The sequence below is a fragment of the Pangasianodon hypophthalmus genome, chromosome 27, assembly GCF_027358585.1.
Source record: "Pangasianodon hypophthalmus isolate fPanHyp1 chromosome 27, fPanHyp1.pri, whole genome shotgun sequence".
Classification (NCBI taxonomy): Eukaryota; Metazoa; Chordata; class Actinopteri; order Siluriformes; family Pangasiidae; genus Pangasianodon; species Pangasianodon hypophthalmus.
Window position 1 is genome coordinate 4,492,433 of NC_069736.1, and position 27,803 is coordinate 4,520,235.

Here is a 27,803-nt window from a genome sequence, read left to right on the forward strand (position 1 = left end):
ATTTCTAATTTCTAATGAAGTTAGGCTAATGTGTTAAGGCTAATATCTTTATTATTTATTATTTATAAAATATTAATTTAAGTTTAGTAAATTTTATCTTATTTTACTATTAACATTATTTTAATATTGCCACTCTTTTATGTCTCCTTTTTGAAAAGTTAATTTCTAATTAAATTAGATTATTTCTTGAAGTCTATATCTTTATTTTATTTCATTTTTAATTTTTTAATTTAAAATTATTTTTACATTTAGCATGTCTTTTTCTTTGAGAATCAGAAGCTAATTTTTAATTTCTGACAAAATTAGGTTATTTCTTTAAGGCTATTTCTTTTATTTGTAATTTTCTTTATTAAATATCATGGTTACATTTATCTGAAGTAAATTTATAATTTATAATGAAATTACCCTATTTAAGGCTTATTTTATTATATTTTTTTAAATGTAATATTATGGTATATTTCTTGTGTCTCTTTTTTGAAAATCAGAAGTTAATTTCTAAGGCAACTAGTTACAATATCACAATTAATGTTTGCCGGTCGATTTCTGATTTTTTTTTGTATTGAAATTCATTTTTTATTTTGCTTTTATTTGTGCAAATGACACTTTGTCTCTTTAAATATCAACCAATTTGCATACCAACCCAAAACTCATGCATTAAATAAAAGACATAACTTGCAATATGTGTTAACGTAACATGTGTGACATTGCACAAATTTCTGTGCAAAAATGGACTGTGGTCTGGGTCACTGAGAGGACGTCACAGTATGAGCTGATATCACTTTTGAAAAATGAAAAAAAAAAAAAAAGGATTGGGAGATTCCTTGTTGCTTGCTATTTCAGAACAGATGGTGAGACAAGGTGAGATGTACACCATGAAAACATAAACAAGGGAACATTTAAATTCCAGTATGCATTAATCACAAAATGGTGGAATCCCACATCGCAGAGTGCTGTGATTGAATCATTCATTCATTCATCTGAAGTAAGCGCTTTATCTTGGCGAGTGTTGTTCTGGATCCGGAGCCTATCCCGGGAACACTGCGTATGAGACGGGAATACACCCTGGATAAGCAGGCGGTCCATCTCAGAGCACCACACACAAACACACACTCATGCACACTATAGAGTCTCAAATTTAGAGTCGCAAATGCACCTACTAGGATGTTTTTGCAAGGAAGGAGGAAACCAGAGAACCCAAAGGAAACCCAGATGGACACGTGGAAAACAACAAAAACTATTCACTGACAGTAACCCGAGCTCAGGATGGAACCAGCGACCTACAATACATAAAATTAGGACAAGTTTTATCCAGATGGTTAGCTTAATACTCAACACATTGTCAAATCGATGTAGAACATGTGCAAAGCCAGTAGTAGTCTGTTTTTTGTCAAGATTTTCCAGGTCCCAGGGCTGTAGCACAGTGTTAGCACAGTTGTAGTTAAATTAAGACTACGCTTGGTGAATATGGTAATGGGAAGTGTGAATTTTCTATTTGTGTTGCTTCCAGAGTGGCTTTGATGCATTTATTCCACTGAAGCTTTGTAGTGAACTGAAAAGGTTTGGCAGACTGGATTATAATTATAATCAGAGCTGTTTCATCTGAGAGAGAGAGAAAACGAGTGCGTGGAATAATCAGAAATTAGAGTGAAATGCTCCCATATGGAGGCAGGACGGCCAACAGAAATCTGCAGGAATGAGGCTTGCTGACTAAGCGATGTGTGGAACTTTAATTCATTTAGGACTTGCAGTTAATCCACGCATTGGTAAAAATGGAATGCATTTAGCTCAATATATTATATCTGTTGGTAAAGTGGTTATTTATTGGCTACAGTGTACAGGATTTTATACATGGCAGGATTTTATATATCATAGAGCACAAGGAGATGAATCACGGAGAAAGCCTCAGAAAGAACACTGAGCTCTCATCAGCTGTGCCAAAAGTAAAGCCCTCGGGTCCTAAATACAGCAAAGCAAGGTGAATCTATAATGAAACTAGGGAGAGTTGCTCTGTCTCTTTTACTTGCTTGCGATTATATAATACCGGGCAAGCAGAAAACAGAAACAGAGCGAGGAGCTTGGGTAACACACACTCCCGCACTCCGCTTCCCTCCCCGTCAACTGTGCATTAAGTGCATAGAAACAATAGAGCTGGGAAATCCATTATCACTAAGTGGCTACCATCATAGACATTTATTGAGTTAGCTACTCCTCAAAGCTTTTGCAAATGTTGTACAATCATCAAAAGTTGTATTAGGTTTGTGGAATGATTGATGAAGGAAGAATCACAAGAAGACTTTTAGATCTAGAGCTTTTTGGCAGCTATAACTGCAGAACTATCTGTCTGGGAGAAACTGCTGAGAAATGCCTTAAGGCAGTGGTTCTCAAAGTTGGGTTTGTGAAGCATATCCAGGAGATCCACAATTGTTTTTTTTTATCTTGTTGCAGTCTTGTTGCAGTGGTGGAAATGACAACCCACCATTATCATAGTGGTTATATTTATTTTTGAGTTCTTGTAGTAATTAGCCTGTCTAACTGATAACATTAATTGAATGGGTTTAATCCAAACTCAGAAAAATTAAAAAAAAACAAGCAAGCCTATAAATTATGTCAACTTGGTCCTAATATGCTGACTGGGTGTAAAGTTTAGGAATTAAAAAGCTCTATGACTCCAATAAATACCCAGAATATTACTTGGATACTCAATTAGATTTGACCTGGGGCTATATTCTCACAGAGTAAATAGTGTTTGGGCCATTAATTTTTTACAGAGACAGGCGAACATCCTGTGCAGCAAGAACAGCAAGACGCAGGTGATCAGAGGCATACCACAGCGAACAGAGGAGAAAAAAGTCGAGGATTTAGCATCTTTATGCAAATGAGAAGCAGATATTGCCGTGTAGTGGCCAATCAGATTGTTGCCTGTGGTGTCATGAGTCACGGTCACAATCACGGCCAAATCTCAGCCAAACATCTCCAAAACGAACAGGAAATAACTATGTTGGTTTAAACTTTTAATTTATTCAATACTCACTTATTCAAGATTCAGTGAACATGAATCAAAGCAGGGGATAAATGTGTATTGGATTAAAAAGTGGAATTTAATTACATTTAATAAACACAAAAAGATGTTCAAAAGTGTAAGTATGTCTAGTTGTAAGCTCTGTTGCACTGAGACGCAGATCTAAAGTAGAAAAATGGAAAAATCCCACCCACTTCCGCAATTAGTTTTGTTTGTACCATTTTACAGTATTAGTTCTATTTCCTGAAAATATAAATATATGATTTCTTCAAGAGATAGTGCTGAAATATCCCCTATACGTACTTAAACCGTATGCAATACATTCTCTGGGTTGGGGTCAGAGAAAACTTTCAAACTAGCTAACATTAGACTAAATGTAAAAGCAGTAAGCGAGTTTGCTAGCAAATGATAATCCTGATATTTCCAAACTCGATCCCCCTTGTCAGTCACAATGGCACTAGCCAATCACAGGCTTCTGTGAGCTCATGTATGCGGAAGAGGGTAGATAGCACTTTCCTCTAAGTGTGGTTTACACTGCCCTTTGATGTAGCATGAGCAGAATTTTGAAAAGATATGGTTGTCTGGCTTCATGTGTCTCAGAGAAAGCATGTGGTAGCCATTTGGTAGCTGTTGTACGATAGGGGAGAGCTGGCTGGTGGTTGGGAATCGGCATGTGAGCAAATCGTGGAGAAAAATGGGGAGAAATCCAAAAAACATTGGGTGTAATAGGTTCTGCCTTGTCATCTGCTACTTTTATAATGTTAGCATTAGTTTTTTTTATTAATGTTCATTCCCAGTGACACTAATCAATAGAACAGTCATACAAAATTGAACCTGGAGTTGATTACACAGCAGTATCTGCCTTCATTCAATCAAAGTATTTACAAGACAGAACTCCTGAAAAATCTCCTGATTATAGAATCCACCTTCCTGATATAAATAATCTGGTTTGATCAGACTCAGTTTATGGCTAGTTGATACTGCAGTCTTGCACATTTTCATTAGTTACAGACAAAACTAAGTGTACTCCCTATTACTGAGTCTGATCACTGCAAGTCACATTTTGCCTCACCATATTTAAACTCATATTTACTGTAGTGATTTGAGTGTTTAGATCAATAAGCAGACGCTGGACAAATTCACTAATTGAAGCCTTGTGAGTGCCATTAATGAGCAATATTGCCTCACTTTAGCTATTATTGTTGATCTGCCTTTGTAGGATTCAGCCATTGGGGTGTGTGTGTGTGTGTGTGTGTTTGTGTGAGACTTCATTTCCGTAATGTAATATTATTACTGTCATGAATATTGATTGGATTTGAGACATTACTGGTGATGAGTCGAGCCTTGTGGTCTGGCTTTTGGATGATGAACCCATCTGCCTTCTCTTTAGCTGATTGTATTTATACTTTAGGCTAACTTCATCTCATTTTTATGAGAGCAAAAAATGCAGTTTCTGTTATAGTGGCTTTGGACCTGGTTTGGAATCGGGGTTGAATTGTTCCTTGAGTCCTGCTCTGAATGTGTGTTATGTAACCCCCTTAAAATAAAACGACTCCTCACAGTGCCTCAGAAGAATTCAAACAATGTGCCAAATAGTTTGGGAGGTAAACAGAGCTAAAACAATGCTAAATAGTTCGTGTGTGGGAAAAGGAATGGAAAATCCATCTCTAATTTAATAAAGGAGTGAGAATAGGAGATTGACTCCATGTGTGTTAGGGGTGTAAAGGAATGGCATTATCTGTATCTGTATCTGCTTAATGCGACAGATATCTGTATCTGTGTTCGGATTTAAACCCGAAGTGGGCTTTAAAGGAGTTCGAGTTTGTAATTGGTCTCACCTAGAGATGGAACTGTATCTCACGGGATCCCAATGTGCGATCCCAATCCCAGTGCACAGTGGGATGAACCTTTCTGGCAAGGTTTCTAAAAACAAATAGTGCACCTCCTATTCGTACCTGTGCTTGTATTTGTTTAGAACATCTATTCATTCTGATGTATTTCTTAATAATGTATTTAATAATGTATTTGTTAATAATGTAATTTGTTGATAATGTATTTGTTTTTCATTTACATCCATAATGTATAGTATGAGATACTTATCATCAACATTATCAAAATATTCATTGAGGATTTGTTTGTTACACAATGCTGTAAGAAAAAAAACAAATTTTTTTCTTCAATTTTGCTATCAGTTTTTTTTCTCAAAGGTACTGGAAGACATGTTGCATACAAAATGTACTATGACTTTACAAGTTCCACGACTGTCCCATTTCCTCTCATACATCATCCTTTACAGAGCCTCCTTATTAATATAGATATTTTTATTAACATTTAATGATCAAATGAAATGAGGCATTCTAGCTACAATCACAAGGCGAGGCTTAAGACAGAGAGAAGAGAGACATGGTGGGAGAATTGTCTAAACAATATCTGCTTGAGTTTTTTCCCCCTCAAAATATTTCCTAATGTAATAGTTTCTGAATTGTATAAAAATGCTTTCCTGTAGTGTAACCGTTTGGTGAAATCCTCTTGTTTGGGTGGAGGTGGACTGGGGAGGGGGGACTTCAGTTTTTCGGGATATAGTAATTATGAGGAGCAGATTGTTGAGCTGGCACTGATGGTTGCTTGGTGTCTGTTCACATTTACTGTGTGTGTTGTGTGTGTGTATAGCAGAGTGTAGTTTATGGCCAAAAAGACAGAAACAACTACATTTCCACTGAACCACTAAACCAAAATCTAGATGGTGCTTCTAGAGCAATAAGGTAGCTGATCCGCTTTTATTGCATTACCTACATTTCATTTATTTACACGTTGCACAATCTCCGGCTGAGATGCCCGGTTGAAGCAGGCTCTGTTCCGGCATATTGTGCTGGCCTGAGGCCTGGTTTGATTGCTGGCCTAAGTTGATTATGTGGTGGACTGAAGGACCAAAACACTGATGCTAAATAAGATGCTGACGGGTTGAAAATAAGCCAAGCTTTTACAACACCCAGATGTGGGCCTGAACACTTAAAGCCAGCAGTGGGATTAGGTCTAATAAGTGGTAAGATCACTTTATGTTTATATGTAAATTAGGAATCTGTTGTGATGCTGAACCTGGAACAAGATATACACCAGGAAAGGAATAAAATATGATGGGACATGTTATTATTAAAAAAAACTAATCAGTGATGGGGTTCGTATTGAGCCACCCGAACTTTGCAATAACAGCATGTTATTTATTCATGTGTTTTTTTTTTTTACCATAGCAATAATTACAATCATTTACTTGAATGGCACTGTATACCCTTTTATCCATTCATAGTTACGTTTAATGTTGTGAACCTCCATCCTGTTATCACTGCATTATATTATGTATAGCAGCTAAATAAAGTTGTTCTTGTAGTTAATAAGACAAAAACCACAGCTGTTCATGTTACCAAGAAACCGGAAAGCTCAAAGTCTTCTGTCCTGAAGACCTGCCCGTGTCAGAAAATTTGAAGTTAACTGAAGTTGGCTTTACCTCTGACTGTTACAAATTGCTGAGACTAGAGACGCCGTCCAAAAATGTTTAAAAATTGTCTCCTCATTAAAAAGTTTACCATATCAGCAATTACATATGATTTTAAATCTGTTAATGTGCAGCGACCACCATACAATCGAAACAATAATGCATTAGAATATTAGAGTGCATTAATATAAACCTGTGATTTGGATTACAGCCAGCATGATTGCCACGGCTTCTGTTATAGAAAATTAATCAACACCTTCTGACCAATAAGAGTTGAGAATTCAGCAGCGAAGTGGTATAAGTCCAATATTCCTAAGTGTGTCAGATACGGACCTGCTGCTTAATGAGCTACTGTATAATTAAACAAGCATATATATATATATATATATATATATATATATATATATATATGTACAGTATATATATATATATATATATATATATGTACAGTATATATGTGTATATATATATATATATATGTTATTTTATTCTATAGTGTTTACATAAGCTGTCTGCTAATATCTTGAGATGTTCATAACACTTGACTGATGTGTGATTTTTCTCCTGCTTCCAGGGGAGCCACGTCGGTGGTGTTTCGATGTCGGCAGAAAGGCACCCAGAAACCCTATGCTGTGAAGAAGCTGAAGAAAACAGTGAGTCCGATGATAGATCTCTTGATGTCGAACATGAAGACTTTGTTCTGTTCTCGTTTGTTCTTTCTTCTTGGATTGAGAAATCTCAGTTTATCAGGTTTCCCCAGTCTAGGACTGGAGAACTTCAAGAACTTCCCCACTTTTCTCTCTGACATGATGGCTAGTCATTGTTGTTCAACTACATACAGGTCAGTTACAAATGAAAGGAAAACCCAGCATAAATTGTGTAAGTACGGTGTTGGGCCACAACAAGCTGCCAGAACGGCTTCAGTGTGCCTAGGCATTGATTCTACACATCTCTGGAACTGTACTGGAGCGATGAACACCATTCTGCTAAGAGATTTTCCCTCAGTTGAAGGTGGTAGGGAGTGCTGTCTAACACACTACTCCAAAAACTCCAATAGCTCAATTGGGTTGAAATTTGGTAAGAGTGAAGGCCATAGCATATGATCTACATCGTTTTCATCCTCGTCACACCATTCAGTGAGCCCTCGTTCCCTGTGAACAGTGGCGGAGTCATTCTGGAAAAGACCACGCCCATCAGGATAGAGACATTTCATCATAGTGATCAGTCAGAAGAGCTGTGTATTGATTTGCAGTGATGCTTTCCTCTAAAGGGACAAGTAGAAAAGAATCACACCAGCAAAAATAAATAAATGCCCCCCACCACAGCATAACAGAGCCACCTCACTGTGTCTTTATGTCAGAACCACATTCCAGATTTATTTAATATTGTGTAGAACCTAGATTAAAAAGCATGTAATATAGCCATATAGCATTCACAGTCTTCTATTTTCAGTTAAGACAGTTAAGATGCTGAACTTCTGTACTGAACTTCTATGCATGAGCCACATCCACATCATCTCGCTCATCTTGAACAATAACTCCTGCTCTTTTTCTGCCAGGTTGACAAGAAGATTGTACGAACAGAGATCGGAGTCCTGCTGCGCCTCTCTCATCCAAATATAGTAAGTCTGGATGTAAAACACATTGTAACTTCGAAATATTCAGGATTATGGAGGATGTAAAAGTCTGTTTCTGCTTATGGTAACCTGCAGTGAAGAGAATACATTAAATATCAGTGCCCTGAAGGTTACACAGAGCCACCACCAGCCTCCACTAACCACTTTGAAGATTATGCTGTAGAGCTGTGCTTCTCTGATTTTTTTTTTTTTTTTACAGTTAGAATCCTAATTGACTGATCACTTAAATTGAATGGTTTAATTTCATTACGCAAAGAACTAATGTTGGCTGAAATCCAGCTGCACTTTTCATAAAGCTAATAAAAAAGCTCTGTTTTCCGTGACAAAATATTTTAAATTTACATTTTAACTCGTGGTGAATGTGTTTGGGTTTTATGCCTGGAAAGTTCAGGAATTAAAAAGCTGTCATGGCTCCAGGAAATAAATTGGATGCTACATATTTATCTAATGTGGATAATGTTTAAATAGATGTTAATATGTCCATGATTTATTTACACTCAAGTAGGTCCCTAGCTGAGGTAGAGGTAGAAACAAAAGATAAAGAACCACTCAGTTGGATGTTTTTGATTTAAGTGTGAGTTAAAGGTTTCAGCGTAAATGGCTGTGCCTTCAGAGCTTGGCATAAAAGTGCAGCGTTGGAAATTGTCTCCCAGCAGTCTTTATTTATTATTTGTTTTAATTATGCCATAGTTAAACTGCATCTCGCACCCTTTCTCTCTCTCTCTCTCTCTCTCTCATCCACATTTTATTTCATGGCAGATCAAGCTGAAGGAGATCTTTGAAACGCCGTCAGAGATCAGTCTTGTCCTAGAGCTTGTCACTGGAGGAGAATTATTTGACAGGTCAGTAGATGTATATGGCTGTAATATTTATAATCTGAGAAGTATAAACAGATGCTCTAGCAGTTCAGTGATCTTGGGTAATAGTAATAGAGGTAATAATCTAGAGGTAATAATCTAAGATCTATCAGATATTACAATTCTGGTTCATTGATTGTACCTACACTGCTGATTTCTATATATATTACAGCATGTTTATTTTTCTACAAGTCGTGAATGACCATATGGCAAGATTGCACACGGCAAATTAACTGTATGATACGACTTATCTTAAACATACCACAGTGTTGTTTAATTCTGGAATCTGATTGGTCAGGTTTATACTATATTAATGCCCTCATTCTAATATGTTACTGTTTCTATAGTAACAGCTCAGTCAGAGGAACTTACGTCTGTTGGTGAACACTTCACATAATCTGTCTATGTCTCTGTCTAATGATAAACAGATTAAAAACATGCTGTTATTTAACAAAGAAAATCATATAAACATTGGCAAAGTTTTCTGTAAGGAGATGTTTATTTAACATTTATGGAAGGAGTCTCCAGTGTCAACACTTTGTAAAAGTCAGTAAAATTCTCCTCCCTAAAGTTCTTTCAGGTTTCTTGGTAATATGACAAGATGCTTTTTGCTGTCGTATTAACTTCAAGAGACAGATAAAGAGAGGCTGGTGAAGGAACAAGTGTTTAAAGCTGTTATATTTTAAATGATAACACAAGCTAACTTGACAGCCACTTTATCGTTAATAAATTAACAATTATACTCATTGGTAAATTGCTGTGGCATGTGAGGAGTAAACACTTTTTATACTTGCTCTTACAGGAACTTTGAGGTTCATCATTGATTATTGAACAGTATCACCACTCCCCCATATGTTTTATTGCCTACAAATCATAAGGTCTGAAATGTGCTACTCCACTGCAACCACAGTGTTATTTCATTTCTCATAAACTGCAGCTCAAAGCATAAATGTGATGTGTGTTTTATTCCAAAAGGCTTTTCCCCATAAGGAATGACTAATCAGCGGAAGTGTCTCTGTTCTCCTCGTTATATGCGCCAAGTTGCACTTGAGTCACCAGCTTACGCTAAAGCTGGAAAATCATAAAGTGAAAATTATAAAAAGCTGACAGCCAGCCCTTTTTGCGCTCCCCTGCTGCTGACTGTGGCGTCATTTAAACATAACAGATGAGGTTTTCCTTCCTGCAGGGTGGTGGAAAAGGGCTACTACAGTGAGCGAGATGCAGCAGACGCTATCAAACAGGTGCTGGAGGCCGTCGCGGTGAGTCTTCATTCGCTAAGTTTGATTTACTGGCTTGTGTTGTTCCATGTGATCTGATTTGGCTCTTTGACATCCATCACACAAACATCAAGACCGGTCTGGAGTCAGAAATGATGATCAGAAATCCATAATCATGAATAATGAGCTGAGCTGGATCAGGTGTGGATCTTCCCATTTGTGAAGCTGCCATCTCTCTTCCATCCCATTTGGATTCACGCCGTTATGCAATACAGCTATCATTATTGTTACCACTGTTGCTCTGGACATATCAGGATTTTTCATATCAAACCAACAAAGTTAGGATCAGAGTAAATCATCCACACTCGTGTAGAGAAGGTGGGTTTGTAGAAATCAGGGTTGCCAGATTTGATCAACTGTTTAAAAACGTTTCCTATTAACTGTAACTCATCTCAAATTGCATCCAAAGCACGTCTGGCAAGGATCTGGCAACTCAAGTGGGAATCATTAGAGACACTAATAGATCTGGCAACCTTCATAAAGTTCCATTAAGATTTGTAGTTTTCTTTAAAAAGAAACATGTTTGATAAGAAGTGATGTCTGAGGTAAATTAAAAATTTTAATTATTCTATTTGACATTAATTAAACAATTACATTAGTAGAATAGTTCACTAAATAACTAGTTTCTATATAAAATATTTCATTTAATAATATAATATATTTGCTGCAGTATTGTTTAAATGTTATTATACCACATACCTGTTGTAGAAACAGCTAATTCACTTGCATGCTCAATGTTGCACCTAACCTAAGCCTAATTAATGATAAACAAATGAAAAATCATTTATATGATTTACCTTTCTGTAAGGAGACATTTATTATTTTATGTAATATATTTCTATTTATATCATTTATATAATATTTAGAAGGTGTCTCCAGTGTCAGTGCTTTGTCACAGTCAGAGGTAAAGCTGCAGTTATAAGTTTTCCATCATGGGAAAGTCTTCAGGACAGAGGAGTTCGTGCTTTATGGTTTCTCTGTAACATGGCAAGCTACATTTTTTCTGTGTTATTAACTTAAAGAGAGGAAAAAAAGAGAGGTCTGTGAGGGAACAACTGTTTATACCATAGCTACTATAATGCGATAACAGGAACTAACTTGTTTTGTGGATGTTCCACAACGTGAAATGTAGCTATACTTGGATAAAAAGTACAATATATTGCTTATTAATTAATAAAAAAATTAATAATCAATATCAATATTATTAATTAATAATTAATAATAAATAATCAATGGTTAATAGCTGTGGTATAAGATGAATAAAACAATTCAGGGTGTGCTGTTCAGGATCATTATTTTCCTATAACAGCACACCTCCCAAGTGTATAACGTACTATTTCTATGGGAATATAGAAATGTTAAAGGTTCCTTCTCTAAAACATCAGCTTCAATCTGATATCAAATACAAATACAAATAATTACCATGTAGTAATTATTGAGACAGGTTCAAAAGGATAAAATCCACCTGTCTCTGGTTCCTGTTCATTTTTTTTCTCTATACATTTGACACAAACCTACTTTCATAGTTGTGGTAATTATTCAGGTCTGCAGTCACAAAGGAGCTTTAGTGTACTTTTGGATCCTGTTCCAGAGAGACTTGAAATGAGATTTAGAGCTTTCACTGTTCTGCTTTAAAGCCAGCAGGAGAACTGAGACCCCACAGAGAGGTCACAGATGGCTATTCTCTATTCTCTCTTTCCCACTGTCTTTCCTGTCTCTCTTTCTCAGTCTCTTTCTTCCCCCCCACGTGTTTACTATCAGAGCTGTTCTGTCACCTATTGCATCTTTTTCAGTCACCACAACACGAAATCTGGCAACCACGCCATCCATCGCACTGGCTAAGTAACTGAGACAGATGTCACGTCACAGAAACAGGGTCTGTCCTCATGGGTGTACAGTAGCTTCTGTACTTTTTGATGTTTTTTTTTTAAAGTGTATTCTCGCCTCTTGGCCTTCATTTCACCAAGGATTGCTGTTGCCAAGGAGATGAGATAGCAGGACGGTGGGCACATTTCTCATGCATGGCTTTCAGCTCAGAGAGTTGGCAGGCTGCAATAAGTAAACACAGACTCTCCACATCTCACCGGGTGGAAGAACAGTGAGCTTAATGCTGCCGCCCCCTTTAGAAGTGTCGCCTGTTTTTTTTAAATATCACACCACACAATTTTGCCCTGTGTACTTCTGAGGGGAGTTTCCACACATTCTGTTTGTGTATGTGTGTGTGTGTGCATGCATTTCTTTCTTTCCAGAGAAACACCTCTGTGTTGATCAGAATAGATGCCAAAGGAAGCCCACGATGCATCATTGGTATTTTTTTTATCCCACTTCTGCCTGCTCTTGAAGGAGTTTTAACGAGTTCTGCCTGCTCCCAGAGAAAGTTTGACCAATCCTGACAACTTCTCAAGGAATTCTGACCAATCCAACCCACTCAAAGAGAAAATTTGACCAAACCCAACCACTTCTGGAGAAAGTCTGACCAATCCCAACAGCTCCCAGAGAAGTTTAACCATTCCTGTCCACTCCCAGAGAAAGTTTGACCATTCCTGCCCACTCTCAGAGAAAGTTTGACCAATCCCCACTGCTCCTGAAGGAATTCTGACCAAATTGCTCCCAATGCCAGAGAAACTTTGACCAATCCCAATTTTTCCATTAGAAAGTTTGAGCAGTCCCATCCACTCCCAGAGAAGGTTTTACAAATCTTTCCTGCTCTCACTGTAAGTGTGACCAATTTTGCCTGCTTCAGACTGCTCCCAGAGAAAGTTCTGCCCACTCCTGGATGAAGGTGGTCCAATCCCAACCACACCTGGTGAAAATTTGTGCAATCCTGCCTGTTTCCAGAGAAAGTTTGACCATTCCTGCCCACTCCCAGAGGTAGTTTGTCCATTCCTGCCTGCTCCCAGAGAAGGTTTGACCAATCCCCACTGCTCCTGAAGGAATTCTGACCAAATCTCTCCCAATCCCAGAGAAACTTTGTCCAATCCCAACTTTTCCGGGAGAAAGTTTGAGCAATCCCTTTCACTCCCAGAGAAAGTTTGACAAATCCTTCCTGGGTCCAGTGTAGGACTGACCAATCCTGTCTGCTCCTGGAGAAAGGTTGACCAATCCCTTCCTCTCCCAAATCCTTAATCCATCCCATTAATGGAGAAAGTTTGACCAATCCAGACTGCTCCCGGAGAAAGTTTGACCAATTCTGCCCACTTCCAGATAAAGTTTGTCCAATTCCAACCAATCCTGGAGAAAAATTCACCAATCCTGCTTGCTTACAGAGAAAGTTTGACCTTTCCTGCCCACTCCCAGAGAAAGTTTGTCAATTCCCGCCTGATCCCAGAGAAGGTTTGCCAATCCCCACTGCTCCTGAAGGAATTCTGACCATTCACTTACAGAGAAAGTTTGATCATTCCTGCCCACTCCTGGATGAAGGTGGTCCAATCCCAACCACACCTGGAGAATATTTGACCAATCCTGCCTGCTTCCAGGGAAAGACTGACCAATCCCAACAGTTCCTAGGCAAAGTTTGACCAATCCCAACCACTCCTGGAGAATGTTTGTGCAATCCTGGCACTCCAGAAGGAATTCTGATCAATCCCACCCACTCTTTTAGTTATTATATATGGTTGTACCTGCTTGTTATATTTTCATAGTTTCAAGGTAGACCAACATCTCTCCATAGACTTTCATTGGCTTTTAAATTAAATCTGGATGGGTTGATGTATTGCATTATCTAGCAACAGGAGCTAATGCAGCATTTACTGTTTTCCTGTATCTGTGGCCCTGACAGAGTTTATGAGGGTTCACATGCAGCTTCTGTTGTGCTGATGAGCTGTGCTGGTTCATTAACCGAGATAAATAGACCTCAGACTAAGGAGAGAGAGAGAGAAAATATGAAAAAGAATATGAGATACAGTATGTATGTCAGCTCCACTGTGAATTGCACAGTAAGAATTCCCCTTGGACAGCGCACAAAGATAACACTCCCCCATGTCAGCCTAATTGGTGAGGATAGAGAAAAACACTGCACTGTTTTATATCAGATAAAGCCTGGCAAAAGGCATATTTGTGTTTCTGGTTATTACACTTTTACACTTACTCCGTTTGGGCGGAAATGCAGTGCTTGTCTCTGAAAGTCAAAAGTTGAAACCCATGTCAAGTACAGGGCTTTCATAATTCAAAGCTAATTAACATATCATTAACATATCATTTGCATTATCTGCTTGCTTAACATTTTTCTTCTGATGTTCAAACCATGATAAAGAATCTAATTCTGGCTGAGAGCCCCCGTGTGTGTCTGTGTGTGTGTGTGTGTGTGTGTGTGTGTGTGTGTGTGTGTGGGCAGCCGCATGTGGCTCTACTGTAACCAGGCAGACTTCTGCTGGTCCACGCTGCTGTGTTTAATGAGTTTCCGTGGTAACCTTCTTACCCGAGGCGTTGCTTATAAGACAGTATCTTTGTCGCACTCCTATACAACACCATAGAGATCTTCACCCTTATTGTTCTTTTACTGCATTATACTTAATCTTATGTTACAAAAGGAGCAGTTTAACATTTGTTTTCTCCAAACATTTTTCATTTCTATTATTATTATTATTATTATTATTATTATTATTATTATTATTACCCTCTTCAGAATGCACTTAATAAATTCATCCACTGAATTTAGTGGTATATTTTCATCCACTAAAATGTCCAACTGAACCAGATATGCTGCTTTGTCCAAGAATTTTTCCACTAATGGTTTGATACACTACATCATGGTGAATATGCAAATCATGTATAAGAGTTTTAAGTTCAACAGATAGACCTCTCAATTATTGTGTTTTTTATTACCTTGTAGTTTTCCTGAAAAGTTATTTAACAAATAATTATTGATTTTTTGAAAAGAATAAAAAGCAAAAAAAAAATTTTAACAAAATATGCAGCTGTATAACAAGCTAATGATGATATAGTTTTTAAATATTTCAAAAATCCAGCACTTTGGTTTTTGGTTTTGGTTTTTGGCCAGAAATGTTCATTTTGGTGCATCTTGACTTGGAAATCAGTTTGAATAGAGAAACAAGAAATAAGATGTAGTAGAAAATAAATTTGTTAAACAATTTTAAATGATGGCAGGTTATATTAATGTGGTATAAACATACATAAGTAGCAAAAGATTAAGTGACTAAATTGATACAAATGCAGAATGCTACAATGAAAACAAAAACAGTTGTAATTTAAAAAAAAAAAAATTTTAAATAAAGGAATCTGAGAAATTGTGCTCCAGATCTTTGGTGATTAATAACAATTAACTGCTTCACCACTTGTTTTGTTTCATATGTGAAATGTAGAGATGGACAGAATTTCCTGTTTTACAGAGTGATTAGGAACATTGCCAGGCATTATTAAGTATTCAGGAAGGAACAAAGCTGCTGCACTATTAAGAGTTGTAAAAACCAACAATACGTACTAAAGGAAATCAGTGCAGGTAATCTAAAACCCATGTAATGGGATATGTTAATGGTGTAGCTATTACAAACTAGTGTGTTGTGGTTTTAGGTCCTAGTAGTCTAGGTGAAGAAAAAACAAAACCATGGATCAAATTCTTAGTGTCTTACATTCTATGGTAGGCTCTAAACCCCCTTTTCCTTATAATGGTAGAGTGACCAAAAGCATTACTCAAGTAAAATTCTGCTCCTTAAAAACTGACTTAGAGTATGAACAAGTTTTAGAACAAACAGCAATGATGATCAAAACCATTAAATGTAAATAAATAGACAAAAAAAACTCTTTGAGAATCTGAGGATTAATCGTGATCAACTTTCTCATTATTAAAACATTGTGAATGTATCGTGTTGAGGTCTGATGGACACAGACTTCTCTAACTTTAATACATGGTCTCTGTATTAATTTAGACATGCAATTACCATTCCATTCAGGTTTAGTAAATCACGTTACAGGAGCTAAATTAAAGTATTTGCATTGACTTCATCCTGTAAATGCCCCAAACTGCGTATATTAATTAAGATAAGCGTGCAAATTGGACAACATATGCTGTTTTGTTCACGTGAAATAGAAATAGCCAATTCTCTGTAAACTGTGTTAGGACATCAAGTCTTCATGTTAGCTAGTTAACTAGCCAGAGCCCAAAGCATCTTAAGGTCAAGATCATCTCCTCTGGTAGAGATAGTGCTCAGTGTGATGCTTGTTCTACCATTTATGCTGATGTATTTAGGAAACACAGCCCTAATCTATTATGGTATCTTCCATTTACACTTCCTGTAAAAAATGAACATAATGCGCCCACTTTTTCCGTTTGTCATCTATTGTCTGACGCTTATTCAGTCACTACAAACAAGTCGGAAACTCAAGAATCAAAATGATTTCCTACATGCCCACTTGAAATTGTGACTTGAAGGGACGTTCATGTGCAACGTTTCATTATGAAACTAGAATTAATGATCATTCTGAAAGCACATGAAGGCAGCAGAAAGTCGGGAAGGCGGTTACATCCAATCGGTTATGTGTAAAGCAGGAAATGAGGCTGTGACAAGGTTAAAGTGGCTGCCAGAATAGAGATTTTAAAGGATCAACAGACAGATGAGAGGAGAGCAGGGAAAAAAAGGCTAAAAGGGGCAGATATGTATCTGGTTCATGAAATTTGATGTGTTAAGTGCAACTAAGACTATTTATGTTCATCATCTACAATCAGATTTCTGTCATATTTTCAGCTAATTAACCACAACAATTTTTCATCACCTTCTTTTAAAGATCTTCACCAAGGGTGCCAATAATTTTGCCACTGACTTAAGTATTAAGTGCTGTCACAGATTTCCCCTCTCGGCGTATGACGCACGTTGTGTTTTGAGTTGCGGTTTTATTTATGTCATATGTGCTGTTTATTTTGACTTTGAGTCCGCCCATGTCCTGTGATTGGTATGTTCCCCGATTGTACTCACCTGTTCTCAGTTTAGCCTTGACTAGCTTGACTATTTAAACCCTGTTGTGTCTTTATCTAGTTGCAAAATCTTATGGTGCATTTCGTCTCATTAAGTTCTGACTCATGCTTCAGTGTTTTCACGGTATTACTTCCTGGTTTAGACCCTTTCCTGGTTTACATTGCAAGAGTTCTTTGGGTGTTTAAGGGGTCTAGCATTTTAAAAATGTTTTTCTTGGACCTTTTTCTGAAAGGGAAACCCTCTGTTGTAGGGTTCTACATAGGAACAGACCAAAGAACCAACAAAGATTATGCATATTTTGAAGCAACTACAGGAATTTATTATTTTAACCACACACACCATAAAGCATAATTAGTTACAATTTGTGTTTGGGGTGTAAGGTTAAGAGAAATTACTTTCAGACAGAAAAAAACTTTTATTTATCTTACATAACCAATTTCCTGTGTTTCATTCAGACAGTTAAGAACAACGCACTTACACTTTTCAACGATATTCCATTGACATTGAAGAGTTTTTACATGTTGCCATAACATTAAGCCATTAGCTGTGTTTGTAAATCTAATACAATTTATGAAGTTTAATCCTTTTTGGGGGGTTTAACCCCCATATTTTCTCTCAATTTAGGAACCGATGTACTACAGGTTTGAGAGTGTAAAAACATGTGTAAACTTAATTACACAAGAAACATGCCAGTTTTTTTTAGGTTCACCAGAACAGCACATCTTTTCCTTTTTGCATCTTTGCATGTTGCAGATTCTCAAAATGATCGAAGCAATTCTTAGAATACACAAATTAATACGAAATACGGGCAAGTATTAAATTTGAGGAAGCCTGTTTTTGCCAGTTGAAGACAAAATATACCATTTACTAAGTCTTAATAAGAAGTTTTGCCGATATTGTGCCTTAGGTAAATAATCAGAAAATTGATTAGAATGATTTTGATTAGAAAATTTAATATTGTTATGATAAAGATTTACAAAGGTTTTATGTTCAAGATTTGTTTCACTCTGATACTGGTAGTATTTAAAGAGCTTATGAAAAGGTTATTATTCTCATATTCCGTATGAACAGAACACACTCATGTTTATAGTCTTTTAGGTTTGTATTGTATTTTGTACAGTTTTTGGACACTTGTAATCACGATTACACTTGGGTTTCAGTTTAATTTTTAGATCCAAGCTCGCCATGGCTACTGACAACAATTAGGACATGCACAAAAATCTTATTAACCAGTTGTTTCATCCCCCTGCTTTTGCGCCTCACATCTTTCACATATTTTAATTATTCTTTGTAAATTGTCTACAAAACACACTCAATTTATACAATTTCACACAAGAATCAGGGTAAATCAGCTGTCTGTCTGGAAGGGTGAAGGTGAACACATGCTTTCGTTAAATCTTTGCAAAACTTTTTGAACCACACTCACAAAATGGGGACGCTAACTGCCCTCTTCTATATACTTGAGCTCACAGACTTCTATGATTGGCTGATCCTGATGATTGACACGGGAGAGAGGAATACCATCCGTCCCACCCGGAGTTCACTCTCCTGACTGATACTGCACCCTGACAAACACCTTTCTTATGAATTTTAATCATTCCTTCAGGTCAAAGAGGACATTCGAGTTTGTAACTTAGTGCGACCTGGAGTCACAGAGGCAGCTGTCGAAACAGCTGAACGTGATGAATATTTACGCCCGTCTGTCTCTGTTTGCAGTACCTGCATGAAAACGGTGTCGTGCACCGCGACCTGAAACCTGAGAACCTCCTGTATGCCACTTCAGCACCAGATGCTCCTCTCAAAATAGGTATGGATATCGATCTATCCCTGTTTCCTGTCTAGGACCTGCATCTTGATGGGATATTCCTTGGTAGGAAACAACTGGTTGGTTGTTTTGTTCCAGTTACAGTGTTTGTGGGTAGGACGTCTGTCAGACTTTTGTCATGTGGGTTTGATCTTTTCAGCTGATTTCGGGCTATCAAAAATCGTGGACGACCAGGTGACAATGAAGACGGTGTGCGGAACACCAGGATATTGTGGTGAGCTTGTTTATATTGTCTGCGTATTCACAGTAGTCTATCTATGACACTATACACTATCACGTGTAGAAAGAAAGACCAGGGGTGGAAACGACTTACCAGGGACAAGCAGGTTAAGAGACTGTTGATATGTAGCTGTCACAAGCGTTTTCACTATATATAAGCATTTGTCCAAAAACCAGAAAATTCCAAAGCAAAAGGTTTTTTTGTTTATTGAAAAAAAAGAACAACACAAATGAAATGAAATAAATAAATTAATGACAAGTATCAGACATGACATACCTTGATGCCGTAGTCAGAGATTGGAAAGGTTACAGGGAATGAAAACGAAAAACGAAAATTTATATCGAAAATGCCAACAAAATCAATCTAAACTGTTCCAGAGCGAAAACGTTTTTTTTTTTTTTTTTTTTTAAAAACAGTGCTTAAGTGGTTAATTATTACGTTTCTGTTCCAGACGGATTTAAAAAAAATATAACTTAAACATTTTCACAATAGGCCAAAATTCCTGTCTAGAATTCATCACTTCCTGCCTGGCTACAGGAAGATGATGTTAGGTAGCCGGGTTCATGAAAATGAGGAGACAGCAAGGAAAATTCATGCAGGTTTTTTCCTACGATTCTACAAGCAAAAAAAAAATAAAAAATAAAAATCTGCAAAGTCAAAGGATTCTCTGACAGTCTTAAAAAATAAACATGTTTCTGGTTAAATGTGGTGTTTGGTTTTACTTATTTGCTAGCCTTCCTATAATAAGAGTAGGATGTCATTTGTATAAAAAGAATGATATTAAATATTCATTTATTTCTAAATTTATTTCTATTTCTATTTCTCTTTCGACTCCCAAATGGCTTTTGACCAGTTTATTTTAAAACCAGACAAACTTGCTGGTCGTTGTCTATTTATCATCTAATTAACCACCTAATAGCTTCTAATTAACACCATGACATTACACACTGCATTGTGTTTATTTTTCATAAAATCTGTTTAAATTGTAATGAGAAAACTCATTTATTTCCTCTAGGTCTGTATTAATTAAGACACTTATGTAATAACCCTTTTGAGTTACGGAATAAAACACAACAGGGGTCTCTTGCTGTTGCAGAAAAATAATCAACGACAAGGTGGTGTGAGTGCAGCCGATACCAGTTCAAATGGATTATTTTCCAGTAACAGCATGAAGTGTTTTATTCCTCTTATACCACATGTTAAGAAGTTTATATACCAATGCTAAGCAACTTGAACTTTAATGGCACATCTTATTTTTTATCTGTTTAGTGTAATTTTTCATGTTGTGGAATGTCTGAAACAGGTTAGTTCCTGTGATCACTTACTGCTATAGTAGAGTGTCTGCTATACAAGTCCCTGTGAATTATCTGTTTCTATAGAAACCATAACATATTAAAATGAGTGCATTTATATAAAGCTTGCAGTCGGCACTAATGCCAGAGCCGCTGTCTAGCCAATCAGAATAATTGAACAGTAATGTGGTCTAAATTTCAGATTATATTTTAGCCTAGTTAATTAGGTTAATGGTGAATAAAACTAGGTCTGAGTGAGCACATTGGAGCATTTCAATTAGGCATTAGCTAATAAATTTATGATTTGTCCAGCATCTTTCTCTCACCCTCACCTCTGTTTCTGTCTGTTCCAGCTCCAGAGATCCTCCGAGGGTGTGCCTACGGGCCCGAAGTTGACATGTGGTCTGTAGGAGTTATCACATACATCTTGTAAGTGACGCACCTTAATTTATTATTCTCTAAGCAATGTGATTTCAGAGCATAGTCATTTGAATGAAAATTTGAGGACAGGTAGATTATGTAGGTTTGCCTCTCATTTATCTGTAGACAGCTGAAAGATATTTCTTTTCCCTTTAGACGCATATATTCATTATGGTAATGTGTTCATGTAAATGGGGATGAGTAACAGCTGATGCCCACCTGAATGGAAGTTGCTCTCCATGTACAAAAATAGATTAAATGACTCGAGCATATTGTTCCCTTGACATTTTCACTAATATGTGAGAAATATTCCAGCTGTTAGTTTCATACATTTTAACGTATTATACATGTTAGTACATGTGGTCAGCATACATGTTCTCATAAAGGACTTGTATTACCTTGGTTTTTTTTACAGAAAAGGGCAAAAGTTTGTATCCTCAAAGGATTTTGAAAGAAAATTGAGAAACTGTGCCTCTATTTTTCTACCTCTAATTTACCCACAAAAAGATTTTAAAAATGAAATGTGGGGGTATCCTGAAACAAGACAACAATCCAAAATATGAGGCAGGGGATCAGTATTATAATTGAGAGAATCTGGATGATGTTCGGGGGATATGAAAGAGGTTGAAGGCTGTTCTAAAGGCAACCTGTAGACAAGTTGTTAAAGGACATTTTTCAAATATTTGACCCAATATAGTTCTGTTGTTTTCACTATTAACTTCTTAATCAGTTAAAAGTGACCATTTTTGTTACTTATCATGAAAGAGAACAAACATTTGTGAATGTTTACCCAAAATGCCTTGCTGTATACTGGATATATAGTGAATGAAGTAAAAAAAAATAATAATAATAAGTGTACACAAAGTTTCTAAAGAAACAGAATTAGAAAAAAACATGATCTCAGTGACTTTGACCTTGGCATGGTTGTTGGTGCCAGACTGACTGATCTGAGTATTTTAGAAACGGCTGATCTCCTGGGATTTTCTCCTGGGAATGCGTGGCTGTCTGTAGAGTTACACAGAATGGTGGAAAAACAAAAAAAACATTCAGTGAGTGGCAGTTCTGTGGGCGGAAAGGCCTTGTTGATTCAAGAGGTCAGAGAAGAATGGCCAGACTGGTTGGAGCTGACAGGATCACTTTTTACAACCGTGTTGAGCAGAAAAGCATCTCAGAACACACAGCACATTGAAACTTGAGGTGGATGGGCTACAAAAGCAGAAGAGCACATCGAGATCCACTCCTGTCAAGAGCAAGAATCTACAGAGGCTACAGTGGGCACAGGATCACCGAAACAGGACAGACTGAAAAAAACATCGCCTGGTCTTTATCCAGTCTTCAGTGGTTGAGTTTGGTGAGCCTGTGACCACTGTAGGCTCATATGATTTCTATTTTTGCCTTCTGAGATAAAATAAGGCCTTCTTTTTATATAGGTTTCATATAGGTGATTTTATATAGGAGTTTATTATATAGGAGTTTATTGCGTGTATATATATATATGTAGGCTAGAACATAATGTATATATGTGTTTCATTTGTTTCTCTTTTTACAGACTGTGTGGTTTTGAGCCTTTTTTTGATGACAGAGGGGATCAGTACATGTTCAAGCGCATCCTGAACTGTGAATATGAGTTTGTCTCCCCCTGGTGGGACAATGTGTCTCTTAACGCTAAGGACCTGGTGAGTGAATGGTTTTAACAAACAAATTCAAGGAGCTTGCCTCTAACTAACTTTTTACTGAGTACAGAAACATTAGAGTAGCCTAACAATAAAACCTTTCACCAGCCTGCTTACATAATCAATTTATCATGTAAAAATAATACTCATTTTTTTGATCACTGTCTGCTTTTTCCTGTTTTCAGGTGAAGAAGTTGATCGTCAAGGACTCGAAGAAGCGGCTGACGACGCAGCAGGCCCTGCAGCACCCGTGGGTGACCGGGAAAGCCGCTAACTTCACCCACATGGACACGGCTCAGAAAAAGCTCCAGGAGTTCAACGCCAGAAGAAAGCTCAAGGTTGGGATATTCACACTCAGGAGGAAGCGTATAGTAAATACAATGGCTTTCTGTGTATCGGTAGTGATGCTCTGGTCTCCGCAGGCTGCCGTTAAAGCCGTGGTGGCTTCAACGCGGCTGGGAAGTGCCAGCAGCCACAGCAACTCGGACGCAAGCAAGGCAAACTCTGATCCCACTGAGCAGCAGGACGTGGAAGACGAGCAGCCTGAAAAAGATGTCCGTGAACTAGAAGACTTGTAGATTTGTTTGGATTTGCAAGGGAACAAGTTGATGATTTGTCATTGTAAGGTTGAAAGGAAGAAGTTTTTTTTCTCACAGGTTTGGTTAGACCTGGAACCATGGGGTCCTGACAGGGTCATGACAGGATTGAGAGATTTGGGTTTTGGTGACATGCATGTGATTGACTTAGGCTACAATAGCAGACTTTGCAAAAAAAGAAAAAAAAATCATGCCATTTAATACAAGGCATCTTGATATGTGTATCATGTATTTGAACGCTGTATGTGAACCAAGTGCAGGTGAACGTTTTTCCATTAACACATATTGGCTGATCATTATGTTTGAGTTATATACTATATAGTCATCTTAACCATCAAATTGAAGACTTTTGATGACTATAACATAAGACGCAACACCGAGCTGCTTTATTAAAAACATATTTTTAAATGCATACACTCAATAAACAGTATAAATCATTCAGTTTAAGCAAAATCCTCGGGCTGTAGATGTCACATTACCAACCAGGGTCTTATTCTTTACTCTCAAGAAATATCTCATATCATAGGAATAAGCTTAAACAGTGTTGCTTTACATCCTAATAGTTTTACCGAATCGAAAGGGCTTAGAATAATGTTTGTGTTGTCGAAGAAGGAAATTGACGGGCTTGTTTTCTACTTTTCTAAGAATCAATACCAAGTACATGATGCATGGTTTAAAAAATCAACAAAAAAAGAAAAGGATTTATGCACAAATTAATGCTCATTAGCAGTGCCAAAAGCCTTCTGCACCCTCAGAAAGTCCCAATGTCTGCTCCAAAATTGTTGGCACCTATAAAAAAAAAAAAAAAAAAAAAAGGTTATGAAAAATGTCTTTGCAGTTAATTAGCTCAGTCTCACACTGAAAATATGAGAGAAATCTCACCTTTAATTGAAATAAATATAAAACCCTATTAAAACTATATATATGTTTTAAAAAGAAACTCACATGTCACAATTATTGGCACCCTGCCCATCGTGTAGCCTCCCTTTGTCAACATAACAGCATAACATACTTAATAGTTTGGGATTCGGTTCTTTTCTGTGTAATCTTCCTTCTTTTTACATCAAACCCACCTTGAGTGTTGCCAAAATCACTCAAAATGCCTAAAAACCTAGTTCCAGAGAAAGCTCTGGTAATGTCTAGTGAACTTCCAGGGCTTATGTTTGTGGTTAGATGAAAGACAAGGCTTTCTTCTGGCATGCCTTCCAAATAGTTTGTTGGCATGTAATTGTAGCTTTGGAGACCCAAACTGCTACCATCTTGTGTAAATCTCAGTCTGTGGTCTTTTGAGAAATGTTTGGCTCTCTGAACGTCCTAGTCACTGTGCGTGAGAGTGAAATACACTTTTACACTTTTAAGCTTCTTAATTATTGGGTATTTCAGGCATGTAGCTGATTTTAGTACATTTTTGTATTTGCTATATTGATGAACGACTGAAGGAATTTGGCTTCAGTGTCATCTCATATTCACACCCTAGTAATACATGGATGACTGCTTAAGAGTTCCTAAACACTCAGGTGAACTTTAAAAAAAATGTAAAATATAAATGGAACATGCTTCAGTTACATTTTGTTCATAAGAATTTCCAAGGGTGCCAATAATTGTGATGTGTTTTTTATTTTTAAATATTAACTCTTTGATAAATATTTTAAATTTTTTAGCATAAATTGACTTTATTTCATACAGTATTTTCAGTGTGAGATTACACTATTTAACTGCAGAAATTTTTTCCCCATAACCTTAATCCCATCTTTACCGAAGGTGCCAATAGTTCTGGATCTGACTGTATATTCAGGTTTAAGGCTTTAAGGTTAAAGGTTTTTGTTTTATATTTGAAAGCTATTAGGTTAAATTGCCAGTCACAGTTCTTCACAGTCTTGACTGATCAGACTTTAGAAAAAGGAGTTTAAAGGTGTATTGATTGAATGTTACTTACGTTATAGCATGCTTTTATGTACAAATATCAGCAAATGCTGTTTCGGACTTATTTGCTAAAGACTTATGGAAAGGAATGTAGCATGGGTGTACTCTATAAAGGTTGCATTGCATGTAGGAATGTTCTAAAGCTCCAAATGTCTTCTTAAAGTGCACATATTTTACTAATATTAATTACTATGTGTTATACAGTATGATATTACAGGCTGTTTGAGGGCCACATTGTACGAGACTCAGAGGTCAAATTTGTATATCTGCCTGTTTCTATCTTAAAATTAAAATTTTAAAACAATGAAAATTATACTGTGTATTAATTGCAGAAATAAAATCTAATAAACACAATAATAGAGAAGTGTTGTGTCTACTTGGGAACTTGGGAAAAGTGCTTACATATTGAAACAGTTTATCTGAAATACAAGCTTAATTTTTGACTAAATTTGGACTATTAAATGTGATTTATCTCCATAATCTGGCAAAATATCTGTCTGGAATCAGAGAAGACTAAATCAACTGGTTTACTAGTATAGAAAAGAGATATTATTGTGCACAAAAACTTAAAAGCAATTTGACTGCAGGTATTGTGTTCACAGGTCATAGCGTGGTGCATATTTTTACAGTAAAACACATTCATACAGTTTGTATACACCATAAATTTACCTTACAGATTACTCCAGTAAAGTTACAGCTCATTAAACAAATTCAAACAGCAGTAAAGTAAATTACTGCAGCAGTGTACTACATACTCTATCAGTATATCCCGTGTACTGCAGCAGTGTACTACATACTCTATCAGTATATCCCGTGTACTGCGGCGGTGTACTACATACTCTATCAGTATATCCCGTGTACTGTGGCGGTGTACTACATACTCTATCAGTATATCCCGTGTACCGCGGCGGTGTACTACATACTCTATCAGTATATCCCGTGTACCGCGGCGGTGTACTACATACTCTATCAGTATATCCCGTGTACCGCGGCGGTGTACTACATACTCTATCAGTATATCCCGTGTACTGTGGCGGTGTACTACATACTCTATCAGTATATCCCGTGTACCGCGGCGGTGTACTACATACTCTATCAGTATATCCCGTGTACCGCGGCGGTGTACTACATACTCTATCAGTATATCCCGTGTACTGTGGCGGTGTACTACATACTCTATCAGTATATCCCGTGTACCGCGGCGGTGTACTACATACTCTATCAGTATATCCCGTGTACCGCGGCGGTGTACTACATACTCTATCAGTATATCCCGTGTACCGCGGCGGTGTACTACATACTCTATCAGTATATCCCGTGTACCGCGGCGGTGTACTACATACTCTATCAGTATATCCCGTGTACCGCGGCGGTGTACTACATACTCTATCAGTATATCCCGTGTACTGTGGCAGTGTACTACATACTCTATCAGTATATCCCGTGTACTGCAGCAGTGTACTACATACTCTATCAGTATATCCCGTGTACTGCGGCAGTGTACTACATACTCTTATCAGTATATCCCGTGTACTGCGGCAGTGTACTACATACTCTATCAGTATATCCCGTGTACTGCGGCGGTGTACTACATACTCTATCAGTATATCCCGTGTACTGTGGCGGTGTACTACATACTCTATCAGTATATCCCGTGTACTGCGGCGGTGTACTACATACTCTATCAGTATATCCCGTGTACTGTGGCGGTGTACTACATACTCTATCAGTATATCCCGTGTACTGCGGCGGTGTACTACATACTCTATCAGTATATCCCGTGTACTGCGGCGGTGTACTACATACTCTATCAGTATATCCCGTGTACCGCGGCGGTGTATTACATACTCTATCAGTATATCCCGTGTACTGCAGCAGTGTACTACATACTCTATAAGTATATCCCGTGTGCTGCGGCAGTGTACTACATACTCTTATCAGTATATCCCGTGTACTGCAGCGGTGTACTACATACTCTATCAGTATATCCCGTGTACTGCGGCGGTGTACTACATACTCTATCAGTATATCCCGTGTACTGCGGCGGTGTACTACATACTCTATCAGTATATCCCGTGTACTGCGGCGGTGTACTACATACTCTATCAGTATATCCCGTGTACTGCGGCGGTGTACTACTTACTCTATCAGTATATCCCGTGTACTGCGGCGGTGTACTACATACTCTATCAGTATATCCCGTGTACTGTGGCAGTGTACTACATACTCTATCAGTATATCCCGTGTGCTGCGGCAGTGTACTACATACTCTTATCAGTATATCCCGTGTATTGCGGCAGTGTACTACATACTATATCAGTATATCCCGTGTACCGCGGCGGTGTATTACATACTCTATCAGTATATCCCATGTACTGCAGCAGTGTACTACATACTCTATAAGTATATCCCGTGTGCTGCGGCAGTGTACTACATACTCTTATCAGTATATCCCGTGTACTGCAGCGGTGTACTACATACTCTATCAGTATATCCCGTGTACTGCGGCGGTGTACTACATACTCTATCAGTATATCCCGTGTACTGCGGCGGTGTACTACATACTCTATCAGTATATCCCGTGTACTGCGGCGGTGTACTACATACTCTATCAGTATATCCCGTGTACTGCGGCGGTGTACTACT

The 27,803-nt window shown here is 37.5% G+C and overlaps 1 protein-coding gene across 1 annotated transcript in view; it reads left to right on the plus strand.

Moving 5' to 3' along the window:
• Positions 1–25,467, plus strand: part of camk4 (calcium/calmodulin-dependent protein kinase IV) — a 26,802-nt gene extending 1,335 nt beyond the window's left edge. Inside the window, exons 2-11 of the mRNA XM_026922034.3 lie at positions 7,084–7,162; positions 8,068–8,130; positions 8,905–8,987; positions 10,189–10,261; positions 18,925–19,015; positions 19,173–19,247; positions 20,899–20,974; positions 22,515–22,641; positions 22,824–22,976; positions 23,061–25,467. Coding sequence (XP_026777835.1) covers positions 7,084–7,162; positions 8,068–8,130; positions 8,905–8,987; positions 10,189–10,261; positions 18,925–19,015; positions 19,173–19,247; positions 20,899–20,974; positions 22,515–22,641; positions 22,824–22,976; positions 23,061–23,216 — 976 coding nt within the window. The 3' untranslated portion in view covers positions 23,217–25,467. The remainder of the gene's footprint in view (positions 1–7,083; positions 7,163–8,067; positions 8,131–8,904; positions 8,988–10,188; positions 10,262–18,924; positions 19,016–19,172; positions 19,248–20,898; positions 20,975–22,514; positions 22,642–22,823; positions 22,977–23,060) is intronic.
• The last annotated feature ends 2,336 nt before the right edge of the window (positions 25,468–27,803 follow it).